Below are 17,430 nucleotides of genomic sequence, written 5' to 3'. Positions count from 1 at the left end.
GACATCGAACACTTAAAATCCTGGACCTTCATTCTACCCTGTGGGAAGAATGAAGTCGGTTGATGGCTCCTCTAGGGAGACGGTGCAGAGAAAGCCGCACAGCGCGCTGCTTACGGAGCAAGGAAGGTGACCGTTCATTCCTTAAAATGAAACACGCAGAGAGATTTCCGTTCCCCACCAGTTCACACACGAGACTAGCTTGTAAACAACAGTGTAATCGCAGCAACCTGCTGTGGAATCCCAGAAAGTTAAAGGTAGGTCAGGAATCAGCTGGAGGGCATGTCCCCGGGCTGGCCTGGCCTGACCGGCCCGGCTGTGCCTGTGTGCGGGTGTGTGTGTGTGTGTGTGTGTGTGTGTGTGATAGAGTGTGTGTGTGTGTGTGAGTGTGTGCGCGCGCAGGGAAGGCTCCATTCTAGAGCCGGCGACTCATCCCAGAGGCTTTGCTCTACCCAGGCCAAGTGCAAACGGGATGCGGGATCCCGGTGCGTGGCCGGACTGCGCTCAGGCGCGCGGCCGAAACCCAACCCGCGTGCGCCTCCCCGCGCACCCCGCGGCGGCGGCAGCGTCGCGTCTGAGCGGCGAGCGGACTCCTCCGACCGCGGCCCTCGCACGTCACTTTGTTGAAGGCAGACACGTGGTCCGCAGAGAACTTATAAATCTCTCCTCCCGGCAAGATCGTGATGTTATCTGCTGGCAGCGGAAGGCTCGCTGCGAGCGGAGCGGAGCCCGGGAGCCCCACAGGCGGAGGAGAGCGCGGCGGGATGGCGAGCGCGGGGACAGCGGTGTAGGAGCCGCTCCGGAGCCGCCCGCCCGGCCGCAGGGAGGCGCAGGCGGGCGCAGGGCCTGCGGGGTGGCCGGTGCCCAGCGACCCTAGGCGAGGCAGCCAGGCGGGCCGGGCCGGGATCGGGCGGGATCGGGGTGCCCCTGCACCCCTGGGCTCTAGCCTCGGTCGGCGCGTCCGGGCTGCGGGGACCGCGGGGACAGCGACGGCGACGAGGATCGACCCCGGCCGGGGCGGCGAGCAGCGGAGGAGGTCGGGCGGCGGAGCGGCGGAACCGGGACCGGGACCGGGACCTGGACCGGACCCGGCATAGGCCCCGCGGTGCGCGGCGCCCGGGGCGGACCGAGCGCCTGAGCCTCCCGCGGCGCTCACGCACGCACACGCGTGCACACACGCACACGTGTGCGCTCCCAGCTCGCCTCGCCCCCGGCGCGCTCCTCTGCAAACACTCGAACCCCAGCCCGGCGTAGCCCCGCCGCGCCCCGCCCGCCCCGGCGGCGCCAGCGCCGGCCTTTTCATCTCCGCAGGCAGAGGAGCCGAGTTCAGATCCGCGCCGCGCCGGGACGACCTGAGCTCGCCTCTCCTCCCAGATCCGCTTCTGCCGAGTAGCACTCGTCCGCCGTTCCCCGGCTCGTCGCTCCAAGAGAACTTTTTTACTCCCCAAAGGCAGCCCCCCCGCCCGTCGCATATTAATATTTCCACTTTTGGAACGACCTGCATTTTTTAACGGAAATCAAGCAAGATACTTTTTTCTATTGAGCACTGACTTTCGACTGCTCGCAAAGTTTCCTATTAAAAAAAAAAACAAAAAACCAACTTTACCTGATCTGTACTTTTGAGAATTACTGATTTCTGTTTTTATTTTTTCTCTTACTTTAAAAAAAAAAACAAACTTTCTTTTTCCACCTTTAAGAAAAAAATGCACTCCCGCGTGCTGAGCGCGCTGCTGACCCTGCATCTGGTGCCGGCGGCGCTCGCCTTGTCTACCTGCAGCTCGCTCGACATGGACCAGTTCATGCGCAAGAGGATCGAGGCGATCCGCGGGCAGATCCTCAGCAAGCTGAAGCTCACCAGCCCCCCGGAAGACTTCCCCGAGCCCGAGGAGGTGCCCCCGGAGGTGATCTCCATCTACAACAGCACGCGGGACCTGCTGCAGGAGAAGGCGAGCCGCCGGGCCGCCGCCTGCGAGCGCGAGCGCAGCGACGAGGAGTACTACGCCAAGGAGGTCTACAAGATCGACATGAAGCCCTTCTTCTCCGAAAGTGAGTACTGCTTCCCGCCCGCCGCCTCCCGCCGCCCGCGGGCGCGCCGTCCCCTCGCCCCGCGCCCCTTCCCAGCCCCGGCTTTCCGCGCTCCTTTCTTCCCTCTGACCCCTCCCCAGCGCCCGGCGGTCCTGCCCTGGGCGTCGATCCCCGCGGCGCTCCTTGGCGTCCGCTACGGGGCCACCTGCTGGGACCCGCTCTCCCGTCGCCCTAGGGGCGCTTCCTGGGGCGCAGGGAAAGGAGGGTTGGGGGATCTCGCCAGGTCTGCTTTCTGCGCCCGGGTTGGCTTGGGGCGCGCTGAGCTGGTGCGCCAAGGGTTAAACAAAATAGTGGCTCCGAACTAGCCTCTCCGGAAGGCGCCCCCTGTGCGTGCCGACCTATCAGCTGGTTCCCGAGCCTTCCTATTGTCTCTCGCTCCCCTAAAAAGTCAGCAACGCGAAGACCAAACCCGGAATGGGGACCCCTGGAGAAACCCTTTACTCCTCCAAGTATCTGTCACCAGCGCCAGCTGTTCGCAGCGTACCCCCAGGCAAAGATCTGTAACCGAGTCCCTCTTCGGCGTCACCCAGAGTAGGGAGAAGGACAACTGCGCTTCCGACAGTGTTAAGGGAGGTTTTGCTTCACTCGGATTTGCACAAATCCCCCGCAAACCTGCCTTCCTAAAATCGCCGGCGCAGCAGATCGTTTTTCTTAGGGTTTTGTGGTTGATTTCTTCCAACCGTGAGCTCTGTGCTTCCGAACCCTTTCCTAGGCTTTCTGCAGTTACTTCGGTGCAGCCCCAAATCTAAGACAGCAAACTCTGCGGAGTTGCTATTATTATATTATTATTACTGGCTTCCCTGAAAGCAGTGTCCTTAAAACCAGCAGGCGTGCAGTAGCCATGGGAGTAGAATGATTTATTCTGGGGTTCTTTAGGGAGTGGGTAGATAGTGCAGAATTATTTCAGACTTTTTTTAAAGGCAGCAGCAGCATCCAGTGACACCTGAGGGGGTTAAATACCAGGAAGAAGCAGCGAACAGAAAAAGTGAAAATGCTTCAACAGTTGTGCGTTCCAAATCCCAAGCCATAAACTGTCCATTGGCTCCTTGCTGCTCTCCGCCTCTGTCCTGCCCTATATACTCAGCTGGCTCAGGAGTCCCTGGGTCTTGCCTAAATAGACAGCCCGGCCATCTTGGTAACTTTATCCTAGAAGTCCTCATGGCAGGGTAGTGCTCTTCTCTTTTAATATTTATTTTTAGTGTGACAAGTCGGGGCTCTGTGACTTGCCGTGTCTTGTTCGTGATGTCTGCCCATGTGTCTAACGCTGGTCTTTCCGGCCACCTCTCTTGTGCTGCAGGGTCTCCGTAACTTGTTCAGTGGCAGAGCAGATGCTGGGAATCCTGGCAAGCAAAATGATGTTGTTGTTGTATTACAGAGCTTTTTACAACAAGAGGGATAAACATACTCCTCCCTGGTTATGCCCCCCACCCCAAGTAAAGCTCTCTATCTGGGGTGGAGCCAAGGCGATATTAGGAGAGAAAGTACATTGTAATTGGTCCAAAACCAATGAGACTGAGCAGGCAGCTGAGTCAGTGGCTCTCTCTAGCACGTGCATCTGTTCTCCTGTTGTTCAGGCAGACAAGCAGGTCTGTTAGGCAGAACCTGAATAACTCAGCCCTCAGTGTTTACATGCGAAAGCTCAGAGACTTCTAGGACTTACACAACACACAGGCGGTCTGATCTCTTCAGGGCAGAGATGTGGACAGTCCAGGTTACCCACTGGGGCTCTGATTCTTCGTTCTCCTCTGCACACTTCGGTCTGAGAGCTGAAGATGGGCTGGTTGACATGGTCCAACCTAGGATTACGGTCATTAACAAACTGAAGATCTTCCCAGATCCCTGGGAGGATTTCAGAGCGTGGCATCTGAGATCAGTGTGTGGTTTCTCCCTTCTACTCTATCCCCAGCACCCTAACTAAGCCAGGAAAGAAATATACTTTCAGTCTGCATAGAACTCCAAGCTTCAAAAAGCCCATGCTGTGTACATAAGAACTGTGCATTATTGTGGAGAAAGGAGGTCAGTGAAGTTTCTAGCACTTTGTAGTTGTGCTGGTATATGGGGATCTCTCCCAGAGAAATGGAAGAGAAGAAAAAAATCACTCTACCGTATTTTTAAAAAGCAAATTCCAAGTGGCTTACACCCGCATTCCCTCCTTGGGACTTTCCTGTCCAGCTTTGAACTTGGTGCTCAGTGAGGTAGGTGGCTGCAGGCAGGACCCGTGCCTGTCATTTCATGCAGCGAATCCAGTGAAGGTCATAAGCCCTAGGGAGGCAGGCATGGGAAAGATCACTGGTTCATTTTTTTTTAACCACCAACTTATTCGTGTTCAGAGAATGACTTCAGCTCAAGTATTACAAATATGCTCTAATTATACTCAATGAGCTATATATCATCACAGATTGCTGATAGTCCTTTGTGGGACATTTTATAAAGTTCAGGCTAAATATTTTTAGCAATGTAGAGATTTAAAGTAAAAATATAAGAGATATTGTATATGCCCTTAGGCATATTTTGTCTTAAATATTATCCTTGGCCAAGTGTACTATATAAATACAGTAAATATGAATAGAACTGGCCAGGTGCCAAGCTCTTAGTATGAATTTTAGTCAAGAATGTATTTATGGGATATAAATAATACTGTGTCAACATTTAAAGAGGAGGTCTGATTAGTTTTGAACTTATTCATATTGATCTTTTCACATGCTGTTAGTTTAAGGCTCAAAGTGGAGTTATGTTAAGATTTACCGATAGTTTGCCCAGTGGGAATTTGTGAACTTCGAGTAGTTTGACAGTTAACACTAAAATCTGTGGAGGCTTGGACACTCAACAAAAGAAGAGACAAAAAGCTTCAGTTTCTTTCCTTCCTCCCCCTTTTCACTGTCAGCAAATTAGGCACCTGTGGTGGTTCTGGCTGTGGCGATGTTGCACCACCCCTCCTCCCCCAGCCACCTCCACTTGGGCCTTTGGCAACGTCTACAGATATTTTTGGTTATGACTAGGGTTGGAGTGGTGCCACCGGCCTTGACTGGTAGGGGCTAGAGATGCTGGTAGCCACCTTAAAATGTGTAGCAGAGCTCCATTCCCCATATATCAAAGAATTATCCAGTCCAAAATGTTAATAGTGCCCTGATGAGAAGCCCTGGTACTCTGGTATTTATCTTGGGCTAAATACCAATTCTGTTAGTAATACCATTTTGAAAGTAATAACAAAAGTAAAGTATCTTTATGATCAAAGGGTATTAAATGAAAGCATAGAATAGGAGGATAATAAGGTAGTTATTTTAATGAAATGGAAAATAGGTTAGACCATTTTGTATGGCATATACTTTATTATTGTGACCTTAAAGCACCTCAGTTAGAGACATGAAGACTTCCCATTCGTTAGGTGTGACCTGTCCTCCAGCAGTAGTGTCAGTCAGCAGCAGTGCGGTGTTAAAATACAGAAAAGAGAATTGAGGAATTACCTTGGATTTTCTTTTCAAGTAAAATAAGCAGGTTGTGTTATGGAAGAGTGGAATCTCCAACCTAGGCAACTAAAGAAAGTAAATAATCATGTTGGTTTCTTCTGTCATACTGAATTAGATAAAATATACAGTCTGAAAACTCACAATGAGATTTCCTCTGTAATTGTATCACATGTATGCTAAACATTTAATACTAAGTGATTTCCTTCTCTATTCCCCCTGTAATCTTCCAAGTGAAGTTGTGGAGAGTAGAAGGAATATCCATGACACTATGGATTTGGGGAATCTGACTTAGTATTCTATGCATGAATATGTTATATTGTTCTATATACAAGTTGCTGGTTTATTGGCCATCGCCCAATGAAGGAAAATATTAGCAAAACAGAGTAGTACTTTTGCTTTATGTAGTGTTTTTGTTTTAGTGTTTAAGATCCTGTGTGTGTTTGTATGTGGATGTGTGAGAGACACAGAGAGACACAGACAGAGACAGAGGGAGCGAGAGGCAAGTCAAAGACGGAATTGAACCCTCTGACTTCCAGAATGACTGTTAATACCCAACTGACCAAACTTTAATTACCCCCTTTTATTGTAGTTGTACTTAGGCCCCACTCTCCTCCTTCAGGATTTCCTTTTTTTACTTGTCAGACTAGAGAAAAACTTCAAAGGGAAGTGTTTATAACAGGCGGTCGGCTTGTCCTCCACACCCCCACCTCCCGCAGAGCACGGGCAGCTCAGAGCATGGGGAGCTCAGAGCCTGGGGGTCAGGGGGAGACCCCTGGACTAGCCCAGGGAACCAGCGCCTCCTCACCTCCACAGTGACTCCTGTGGCTCAGGAGAGGAGCTGCAGTCTTTAAGTTCTGACTGCTTTGGTGGAAAGATGCTGATGTAACCCAGTCACAGCATCTTCCATATAAAGATATGAAAGAATGACAGATCATTTTTCCTAGAGGAAACGGAGATGTGAGAAAAGAGCTAATGACTCACTGTTGAACTCATCAAATCTGGTTAGAACTGAGGAGGTCACTGACTTCGAGCCTTCGCCCAGAGATGACAGCACTGCAGGCGGCATTTTTAGGAGGTTGGGGGAGATGGAGTGGTGCAGCCTGACCCTGGGTGAGGTATGCCCGCCTTCCCTGGGCTGGGACGCTGGCCATTGCTCGCTCAGGCCGAGGTGAGCCGCCAGCAGGAGCTGGAAGGAGCTGGAAGAGAGCCCTGCAGCTGTCTTGGTGCAGCATTTCCGGCCTGAGAACGCTGCGCAGAGGATCTGGAGCTGCCAGATGTGTGCTCAGCGCAGGCAGCCCTTCTGCTTCAGGGTGGATTCCGCTCTGCGGATCTGAGCAGTTTGATGAAATGGCTCTGGCTGAGATAAACAAATGTTTCCATTGTCATTTTGAAAGCATATGGTGCACTTTTGTTGTTGTTTTTAATATTCTTTAAACAGAGGTGGTTTTTAACCTAGGAATTCAATGTTCTCCAGGTATTTTATTTTAAATTTAATAACATGTTAGAGATGCCTTGATGGGTTTTGTTTAGACTGGAGGGTTTACTTCCATCATTTGTTTAGAAGAGATCTGCATCATGCTATAACCACACGCTGACTCAGGTGGGTGTTTATTTCTTTTCTAACCTCTGATATCCTGAAATGGGTGTTTAGCTTCACTGCACTCTTTCACCAGCTTGCTTCCTGGCTCAGCCTGGTGGCCACAGCTCTGCTTAACACTCCCCCTTGTCTTCTCTTCACCTCTGAGTTATCCTCTTGCCCTTCACACCGATGGAGTACCTGCAAGAATGGTGGCCGAATGCTTACACATGGCCCCACTTGATAATCTGCTAAGCTCGAAGGAGACAGGAGTCCCTTCACTTAAGTAGGCCTCAGGTTCATCACTGGGCTACCTGCTTCCTGGGATGGTACAGGACTGAGTGATGTATGAAGATGCACTGGTGCAGCTGCTTCTGGCACTTAGTAGGCCTTTGCACGAGAGCTTTCAGTCAGTGAGTCATAAACACCAATGATTTTAGGATGCATCATTATTTTGTGTGCCACTAAGCAATATCACTCCAGTGATTTCTAACATGCCACTGATTGTGAGAATCTGAATTTTAAGTATATTAAAATGCATCTTAAAAAATGGTGCCCCAGCAACTACTTTGAGTAAGTCTGGGATGTCATGAGATCCCCATCTCATTCTTTATTTTCTGAGTTACACTCAGTGGGTCTATTTTCATTGCGCCCTCAGAATATTCCTTGGGGTGCAGAGAAGGACAGGGCTGGGAATCTACCCTGTGAGAAGGCCTGGAGAGTTTAGGTATCTTAGGCCCAGCTTCCATCCCCATCCTCCCCCACACTTGGGGTGAACCCAGGGCCTTTCCATTGGGCTGTATCCCCAGCCTTTTTTTTAAATTTGAAAGAAGGTCTCACTAAGTCACTAAGTTGCTCAGACTCATGGTCTCAAACTCATGATATTGCTGCCTCAGACTCCCAGAGTGCTGAAACCACAGTTGTGCACCACCGTACCCAGGAGGCTCAGCTTTCTTGGATATCATGAGCATCTTGTAGTGTCTGACCCCTGCTCTGGCTCAGCCTCTCTCTTCACTAAATCCCTGCAAGAAAACCACAGTCCAGTCACATCAGCCTCTTTGTACCCAAGTAGGCCACTGAAGTCCATGCTTCTGGGCCTTCATTTATTCTGCTTCTTCCATTTGATGATTTCTTTCTTAACACCTTTAAAAATTTTCTAGACTTAGTAATATGCTGCCTACTTAAGCGAATTTGATTTTCTAGTCATATTTTTTTGGTTCCTCTCTTAATCTTTCCCTCTTTTTTGTGTGTTTGTAGGTAGCATTTAGTTGTGTCCTGGGCTGCAGTCTTCATTTTTTTGTAAATGTTCTCAGATCAAGAACTGAGTCTAACTAATCTGTATTCTTAAAAAAACTTAGCATCCTGTCTTTGCTCAACAAATGTTTACCATTCCCTTTAGAGTAAGATTGAATCACCACAGAGATCTTTGACTTCCAAATGTCCAACTAGGAGCCAGAGAGATCAAGGAAAATGTTCCTGATATCATCAGGCTGTAGCATAGCACTTCTCATAACCTTACACTTTTCTCTTTCAGTTTTCCAGACAATAATGAAAATAATGGTGAGAGTGACAGTGATGAAAGCTAATATTTACTGGGTACTTCCTGTGCGCCAAGCAGTGTTAATATTTTATGTGTATGTACTTATTTTATCCTCACAAGCAGCATTCTGAGGTTGGCAGTGGTATCTTCCTTTGACATCTGAGGACATGGATGTCGCTGTTCTATCAGTAACGTGTGAAAGAAGAAAAACTTCCAGTTCCCACAGAAAAGAGAGACCGCAACATATAGAGCCCAGGATATGGAGCCTTTTCTAGGCCTCTTGAAAAATTATCTGGGGCATCATGAGAGAATGCAGACTCTCCTCTTCTACCAAGAGTTACATTTGCAAATTCCGGATTATTTCCCTAAAACAGGAACTACGCCCCGCGAAGCTCTGCACGAAGATTGGGTAATTTTTTCTCTTGTCTCTAACACATTCGGCTTTTATCTCTGCGTTTAGATGTGACAAAAATGTTCAAACTCCTGGACTTTTACTACAACTATTTTTCCCACAAAATTTTTGATAAATTAGGTTAATAAGGAATTACTCTTGTTCCTTTCAGAGAATTAATTTATTTAGGAAAATGGGATGTCACCCCAAAGTGAACACAGACTTCAGAGCTGCATAGTCCCAGTCAGTAAGTTAAGGAGAGTAAATCCTTGGGGGGTGCCTCAAAATAAAGTTAGAGGCTGGAAGGGAAGAGGTAGCATCGTAGACACAAAGTCCTGGTCCATGTTGAGGCCATGTTGAAAGTTCCTGAGTGGTGAGCAGCGCGGCTCTGAGGGCAACATCAGAACCGCCTCCCTTACAACAAATCGTGGCTCTGCCTGCCCTGCTGACTTTGGGCTGAGCTGGAGTCAAACCCGCTGCGCTTGCCTAGGCCTCAGTTCTTCATTTGTAAAGACGAAGACAATTCCCATGCCGCAGAGCGAAAAAGCATGGACAAGGATGTGTGTGCGGAGGAACTGGAGGAAACTGCCTTTTTTGAGCGTGGCATGTGTAGCACGCAGCACTTCACGCAAGCAGGGCACTGCACGCACGCAGGGCACCGCACGCACGCACTCACGCACGCAGCACACGGCATGCACGCACTCACATAGGGCACGGCACGCACGCACGCACGCACGCACGCAGGGCACGGCACGCACGCACTCACGCAGGGCACGGCACGCACGCACTCACGCAGGGCACGGCACGGCACGCACGCACGCACGGTCCTCCCCGCCCGCCTCACTGGCCTGTCTTTTCTGCTGCGAGCATCTGTGGAGACGGCGGATCACACCGTTGGTGCAGAGACTGACGTGAGTCAAGCTGCCTTGCTGGACTCCAGAGAACCCAGTGTCACACTTGCCGCCTAGCAGGAGCACTGTGAACTCCACTCTGTCAGGGAGAAGCCTTTAGCCACGGAAAGACGAGCGGGAGTAGCAGTCGAGGAGGAAACTGGATGAGAGGGAAAGTAGGAACACCAGCAAGTGAGGCGCCCTCATGGCTGTGAGAACTGGAATCCAGGGGACTTGGTGATGCTTAGAAGGAGAGGAAGCCACATGGCCGTGAGAAAGCCAGCCCCGTGGACTGGAGCCGTCCCGCAGCCATGCTTCTGTTGAGGTCTTCCTGGTGCTTCGGAAATATTTGGCTTAGATGTTCCTTTAACCACAGTGACCCAAGAAACTGAAGACAAATGGAAAATGCTTTCTGGATGCTGCAAAGCCCAAAGTTTCTGAAAATGGCTCGAATACATTTCCCACCCTCCTCAGGCAGCTGTTTCTTCTCACACAAGCGTGTTCCACATATCTCAGTTCCAGGGAGAGTGTCCTCATGCCTCGGGCCTTCCTGGCTCCTTACATATGGGCCATTAGGAAGCAGGTTGTTCCTGAAGAAAAGACAATGGGTTTCTGAAATAAAAGTCATGGAGCAGTTATTTGAGAAGAGGAGTGCTCTTTTGGAATTGTCTTAGGAAATACTGTAGCATCTTTCCTGTCTCATGGAAGAAAAAGAAATATGCTGTGTCTTAGACCTTGGCTCTGTTCTCTTGGCTTTCTTTAGCAAACCCACTCCACACTGACAAATACCATATTTCTCTTGACAAGCTAGTTCACAGATAACCGTTCATTCATAACTTGAGGCTGTTGTAACAGTCTTTATTTGTTACTTCATCTGGTGAACAAGAATTCAATTTCTTCTAAGAAAGACACTGACATGACAAGTCCACTCACTGCTCTTTCCATATCTCTCTGTGAAAAGATTGTTGTGGATTTTTCGATAGATTTTAAAAGCACTGAAATATTTACTGTTGCCAAAACATAAATAGGAAATATTCTGGGAAATACAATTTAATTTTGAAGTTCTGGATTCATTTTGGTGCTAATTATTTTATTTTATTTTAGTTTAGTTTTAGTTTTTTTCCGGTACCAGGAATTGAACTCATGACCTTGCCCTTGCTAGGCAGGCACTGTGCCGCTGAGCTAAATCCCTAGCCCTGGTGCTAATAATTTTAGTACTTCATACACCAAGGTTATCAGAGATTATTCTCATTTCTTCTATTTGGGGGATACTTTTTTTGGCCATTGATTTCCTAGCTTATTGGCTTAATCTCATTTTCTAGATGATTAGTCATTTCTGTTTGCTTTATATCGTGCTGGGGATTCAACCCAGGTCCTTGCAAGTGCTTTTCCCCTGCACCTTTCTTCCTTTCTTCCCTCCCTCCCTTCCTTCCTCCCTTCCTCCTTCCTTCCCTCGCTCCCTCCCTCCCTGTTTCTCTTCTTCCTTCCCTCCTTCCCTTCCTCCCTCTTTCCCTCCTTCCCTCCCTGCTTCCCTCTCTTCTTCCTGTCTTCCTTCCTTCCTTCCTTCCTTCCTTCCTTCCTTCCTTCCTTCCTTCCTTCCTTCCTCCCTTCCCTCACTCTTTCTACAGGGTCTTCATAATTGCCTAGGTTGTCCTCAAACTTGCAATCCTCCTGACTTGGCCAACCTGGTAGCTAGGTTGCAGGTGTATGCCACCACATATAGCTCTGTAATGAATTTTTGTAGTTAAGCTGCTGGCTCAGAAAGTCCAAGAGAAAGAAGAGGTGGATGACTTACTCTGATTCTACTTTACAAGGAGATAAAACCAATCACAGATGGAAGACATTTATTTCCAAAGGGTAGTTGATTTAGTGAATGAACCATACCCTTGGAGGTCTCTTGGGATTTTCTCTTGGTAAATCTTTCCAAATCTGTGTGTGTCCTGTGGGATTTTGAACTCTGGTGTTTAAGCAGAAGGAGTGCTCCCAAGCTCCAAACTTAACAATCAAGTCGTCAGGTAGAACCAAAGTTGAATTACAGCCATTGCCTTAGGTGCTGAAGCAGCAGATCCCACTTTCAGAGATGTCTGTTTAACTTCACAGTCATAGATTAATGGCATTTGTCCCCACTCTGTTTTTGTATCTGAGATATTTTGAGTCCTTTTTTAATAATCATGTCAACTTTAGTAGTAATTCAGTTACTTGTTGGTAGCTCTGCATAACAGTCAGCCTTAGGTAGTTAAAAATATTAACTAAAGTTCCTGGTCAGATCAGTGAACTACCATAGTCTCACGTAGTAAACTTGTGAGGTCTCACCTAGTAAAATTACTCCATGAAATGAGGTGAGTGGTGCTCATTTGTCAAGAGATATATTTCAGGAGAATTCCACTGTCAGAAAATACCATCATCAGCAGTGAAACTGCATATAGTCATGTCTCATTTCATTAATTCTTAGTCACAAGGACTCAGATTCTAAAAAGCAGGTCTTGAGTGATTCTGATCCAAAATCGTTATATGTTTGAACCAGTTTTCCTTTCCTTAGTTAGTAAGAATTCTCTAAGAAGAATAGAACCTTGTTGTAGTTTAGTATTGGGATAAAATGATAGTATCCAGTTGTAGAATTGTTATAGTTAAAAGAGATAGATACCTTCTTTGTACGGAGGGGTTGGGAGAATTGAGAGAAGAGCTAATTTATACAGCGTATTGTGCATCTTTAATGGCATTTGAATCTGCTTAAGATATTGTAGCAAAGATGACTTTAGCTGTGGACATGCTTACATGATACAAAATCATTGCTTACTCGGAGCATGTGTCCCTTTTGATGGGTTAAGTTTACCTTGATCTACCAGATGGGGACTTCTTGAGGCCAAATGAGGTAAAGGGCCTTTCTAGTTTAAGTCACAAAGACCTGGACCACTAGTTCTCAAATTTTGCCATGCAAAACAATCACCCATGGTGCTTATTATAAATTCTCAGACCATTTGTCTCCTACTCCAGTCTAGGGTATTATTCAGTAATGCTAAAGTGGATTTTAGAAACCTGCATTCTGGATGAAGGCCAGATGATCCTCAGGCAGGTGGTTCAGGGATACTCTGGAAGCACTGTAGTTTTGTTATGTTGCTTTTTTTTCCTTCGTTATGTCATCATAGGGAAAAATGATCCCTAACACTTTTTTCTTCATGTCATAGTCATCTAGTTGTATTCTAGATCATTCATGCAAAATTGTAATTCTAGACTCCTATTTTATGACTGATATGACTCATGTTTTCCTATTATTAATAGCGAATGACTAAATTCTTCTAAAAGGTATTGTTTCTAAAAGGTATTAGGGGCTAGGGATTTAGCTCAGTGGCACAGCGCCTGCCTGGCAAGCACAAGGTCGTGAGTTCGATTCCCGGTACCAGAAACAAAACAAAACAAAACAAAAAAATTTAAAAAAAAAGTATTCTAAGTGCCTCACATTTTCACAGTGTTTCATATTTTACAAAATATTTCACATATATCCATAATTTCATTGATCTAAAGAAGGTATATCCATGCAATAGCACCATTTCAATCATGTGCATGATCACAGATTGATTATTTAAAGCCAGAGGACTTCTTTCTGTGGCACGAGTAGTTACCATTACCATCTTGCTGCCTCTGTTGTGTTCATAATCTTAACTCCTAAGGCACTGGATCAGCACCAAAGCTCCCTTCTTTCCTTCAGCCTTGTTTAAAAATGAAAAAAAGAGAAAGAATTTAGTGCCACGTCTTCATAGCAGAGTGGAAGTAAACCAAAAGTACGTGCTTAAGAACTGCATGTGGCAATTGCAAATGACAGTAGTTATCTTGCCTTGTTCCCACGGACTCCTCTAACGTGGGTGAGCTTAGACAATATAAGAGATCTGAACTCCAAGGACAGAACAGTCCATCTTCTGTACCACCACATACACTGGCCTGAAGAAGGTGCTGTTTCCCAGGAAAAGCACTGAAATTCCCCCAAGAAATGCATAGGGCCATAGTTTGGAGAAAAAGTATTCCTACCAAGCAACTCGCTCTACAGTCTGCCTTCCTCCTGCTCTATTCTTCAGACTTTTATTTAAGAGAACTTTCAGCGTTTCTTTTTAAAGGTCAGGCATGAATGAGAAAACTTTGTTTGACTTGCTAATCTTGTGACAAACAATTTATACCAAGTGTAGCTTCCTGTCTTTGCTGACTGGTTACTTGAGGGAATAGTCTCCTATCAGACTGGAAAAAGCTCTAAAAATAAACAGCACGGTGCCTATTAGTGGGAACATATGGGAGCAGATGTCAGCTTGGAGCCGCATATGGTGACAACATGACAGTAGCGTGTGCTTACAGAGACTGGTTATAGGCCCTCATCTTCCACGCCACACTGGCCGTGCAGAGCCCCAGATATCACTTAGAGCGTGTTCTAGCTAGAAAACATTATCCACGTGTGTGCATATCTGTCGCTAATGTCTTGTAAGTGAGCCCTATGTTAGAAGTGGTGAGGTATGAGAAAGGCTGTTCTTACCCTTTATAAAATCAGGTGACCTGCGGCAAAAATATAGCAAACAATTGAAGAATCTGGGAGGCCTTTGTCTTTTGTCAGAAGAAGGTTTCGTTCATGACCCAGCAATGGCAGTGTTACTTCTAGGAGACACACCTGTGTAACTAGCAGGTGTATGGATTCCGAATCCGCGTGAGGAACCAGGATGGAAGAATGTGCATGACAGACCTTGGAGGCAGGCGGCAGGCAGGGCTTCTTCATATCAGTTAGGTAACTAAGATGATTACATGTCTCCATCCCCTTTTCTGTCTTTGTCAGTCTTAAATACAGCATCTCATTTTAATTTTATGAAAACTACTTAGAGGGCAGACACAGAGGCCTGGGTAAACTCAGGCCTTGTGTGACAATTGGGAAATCAATGACAACAGGGTTTCCATCCACATCTGCTCTTGCAAAGGTCCTACCTTTGAATACTCAGCAATGCTTTCCCTTCACTGTGAGATTCTTTTGTGGTACATTTTCTTCTCTAAGAATGAGGTGGGTAATATCCAAATCTGTTTGCTGTTACTTTAAAGAAAATGAAGCTTGGAGTTTCAGGATGTCATGACTCCCTGGAAAGATATGTTTAATCCATTTCAAAGAGTTCTAACTTTTGAAACTGTAGTTAAGTAGCTCCAAACCAATATCCACATGTATCTTTGACTCACTCAAGAAAGAGTTTTCATATGTGGGTAAAAAAAAAATGATGACAGGTGGTTTTAAGAAGACTGGAATCTAGGCCAGCCAAATGAAAATCCAAATTTTAATCTTAACAGGTGGGCTGTCTTTTGTCAAAGTGGGTGAAGGCCTTTTTTCACCTTTAGTTCAAGGTATTTATTTTTGCCATTTCAGTACATGAAATCTACATTGGTATTTTTAAGGCTGAAGTGTATAAAAGTGAAAGTGAATTCAGAGGTCTGATTGCTGAGTGAGGGATGCCAGGAGATCCAGAATCAACAAAGATCTTAGCGTCCGGTCCCCTGGCCCTGGGTAGCAGGGGCCTTGTGTTTCTGGGAGGGGTGGTGGGAGCATTCAGAGAGACCCTCTTCTACATTGAATCTTTGTATAGTGCTGTACCGGGCATCTCTTCAGTAAAATAGCTAATGACTGTGCTTTTTAAAACTCCTAGCTGTCTGCCCAGTTGTTACAACACCCTCTGGCTCAGTGGGCAGCTTGTGCATCAGACAGGCCCAGGTGCTCTGTGGGTACCTTGGTGAGTACACTTGTCTGCTTTCTTGCTCGTTTGATGTGGTGATGTCAAGTCCATCTTTAGTATCTGTGTCCAGGGGAAATATGTCAGCAGCAAAACAGGATTCTGAAATGCGGCCTCTTAGCTGAACAATCACAAAGATATGACATTTTCTAGGTGTGGTTTTGTGATTTTCTTGTGAAACTTCCAAATATTTGAATAGCTTAGAAGTAATGCTATGACTTGACAGCAGCCTGTGAAAGAATGACTTACAGCTGTGGGTATGTGTTCTGGGGTCACAGAAAGATCTGAAGTATTGATCTAGTTCCTTGGAGGCTACTTTTTGGAGGACTGAACAAGGGCAGCCTGCATGCCAGTGGAATGTCTGTGCTCCCGTGTAGGTATATGGCAGTGGCATAATTACTGTTCCTTACACTCACCCAAAGTGATAGAAGGGGATATTCTCTCCTTTAAGGCCTGTGGGAGGGTTATACTGGTGCCATTATTGTGACCTTCATATTGACATGTCCAGGTTGCACAAGATAACAGATTGTCGTGGGTCAGACCCACAGCTCATGCTCAAACCACATGTCCCTGACCTTCCGACCACATGGGAGCTCCACAGAGCCACTGCCACATGTTCGGTTGAGGGACACCAAAGTCTGAGAGCTTTCCCTCTTTCTAATTCGGAGCATGGGTCCTGCTAGCATTTATTGAATACCTACTATGTGCTGGACAGTGAGTCCACAGCAAAGAGTAGGACTCAAGTGATCCTGCCACTCAAGGAATTGAGTGGTAAAGTTGTACCCAAACCATGCTCAGGAAAGAGCAGAGACAGCCTGGCTACCATGTCACTGTCCCACCCCTTCCTCTGCAGCCTGAGGTTAGGTTATGCGATTCTAAAGGTGGAATGGAGGCCCCAGGGAGGGACAAGGAAAGAGTTTATTGCCCACATGGAAGCCTGGTACCCTGGATAACCTGTTCTGCAGTTTACCATGCCTGACTTTGCTACTTAACAATCAGTATGGTATATTCACACTGGCCTAAGCTAAGGTTTCCTTAAAAAAAAAAAAGCAAAAAATATCTAATTCTACTGAGATTATACATTTATTTTAGTACAGAAAGCCTCACAGTAGCCTGAAGCTGCTATGTGAATGAAAAGAGACAAAGATTTAAGCCACGGTTTTGGAGCTCCCTTTTGTGAGTCAGATAATATTTTGCTTTCAAGCTCTGAATTTGTATTTGATTTCAGTGTTTCAACCAAAAATTTAAATGTCTAATTTTCCCCAACTCACTGCCTGGCCTTCTGGAAAGGAAAGGGAAAGAGAAAAAGGAGAAAGGGGCCTGGGCATTTAGCTCAGCGGCACAGTGCCTGCCTGGCAATGCGAGGTTGTGAGTTTGATTCCCGGTAGAGGAAAAAAAAAAAAAAAAAAATGAGAATATTAAAAAGAAGCATTTTAGGAATTTATTATTTAACAAAGAGAAAAAGGAGAAAGGGGCCTGGGCATTTAGCTCAGCGGCACAGTGCCTGCCTGGCAATGCGAGGTTGTGAGTTCGGTTCCCGGTAGAGGAAAAAAAAAAAAAAAAACATAAATTAGGAACTGTTAGTCAGTGAAATGCAGTATCACGAGGATGAGAAGACTATCCAGAGAATGAACAAAAATATATATTTGATAAAAACTGTTATACAACATGTACGAAGAACTCCTAATATTTAACAATAAGAAAACAACCTGATTTTAAAAAATTCAGCAAAACACCTGA

The 17,430-nt window shown here is 46.5% G+C and overlaps 2 protein-coding genes across 3 annotated transcripts in view; one reads left to right on the top strand and one right to left on the bottom strand.

Annotated features, from left to right (window-relative positions):
* Positions 1-445: 445 nt before the first annotated feature.
* LOC106146398 (transcription initiation factor TFIID subunit 4-like) lies at positions 446-1,528 on the bottom strand. Its single transcript, XM_013503023.1, has one exon. It carries the CDS (start codon positions 1,499-1,501, stop codon positions 446-448), a length of 1,056 nt encoding a protein of 351 aa, XP_013358477.1. The 5' UTR covers positions 1,502-1,528.
* Positions 1,521-17,430, top strand: part of Tgfb2 (transforming growth factor, beta 2) — a 74,300-nt gene continuing 58,390 nt past the window's right edge. The window contains exons 1-2 of one of the 2 annotated variants that reach the window (XM_005374702.2): positions 1,521-2,043; positions 15,607-15,690. In XM_005374702.2, the coding sequence (XP_005374759.1) occupies positions 1,701-2,043; positions 15,607-15,690 (427 nt within the window). In that variant the 5' untranslated portion in view covers positions 1,521-1,700. The remainder of the gene's footprint in view (positions 2,044-15,606; positions 15,691-17,430) is intronic. The other variant, XM_005374703.2, reaches the window with a different exon arrangement.

The sequence above is a fragment of the Chinchilla lanigera genome, unplaced genomic scaffold (assembly GCF_000276665.1).
Source record: "Chinchilla lanigera isolate Chin_1 unplaced genomic scaffold, ChiLan1.0 scaffold00005, whole genome shotgun sequence".
In the NCBI taxonomy this organism is placed as follows: domain Eukaryota; kingdom Metazoa; phylum Chordata; class Mammalia; order Rodentia; family Chinchillidae; genus Chinchilla; species Chinchilla lanigera.
The sequence above is the reverse complement of the archived record's forward strand: the minus strand, read 5'-3'. Positions and strand labels throughout refer to the sequence as shown.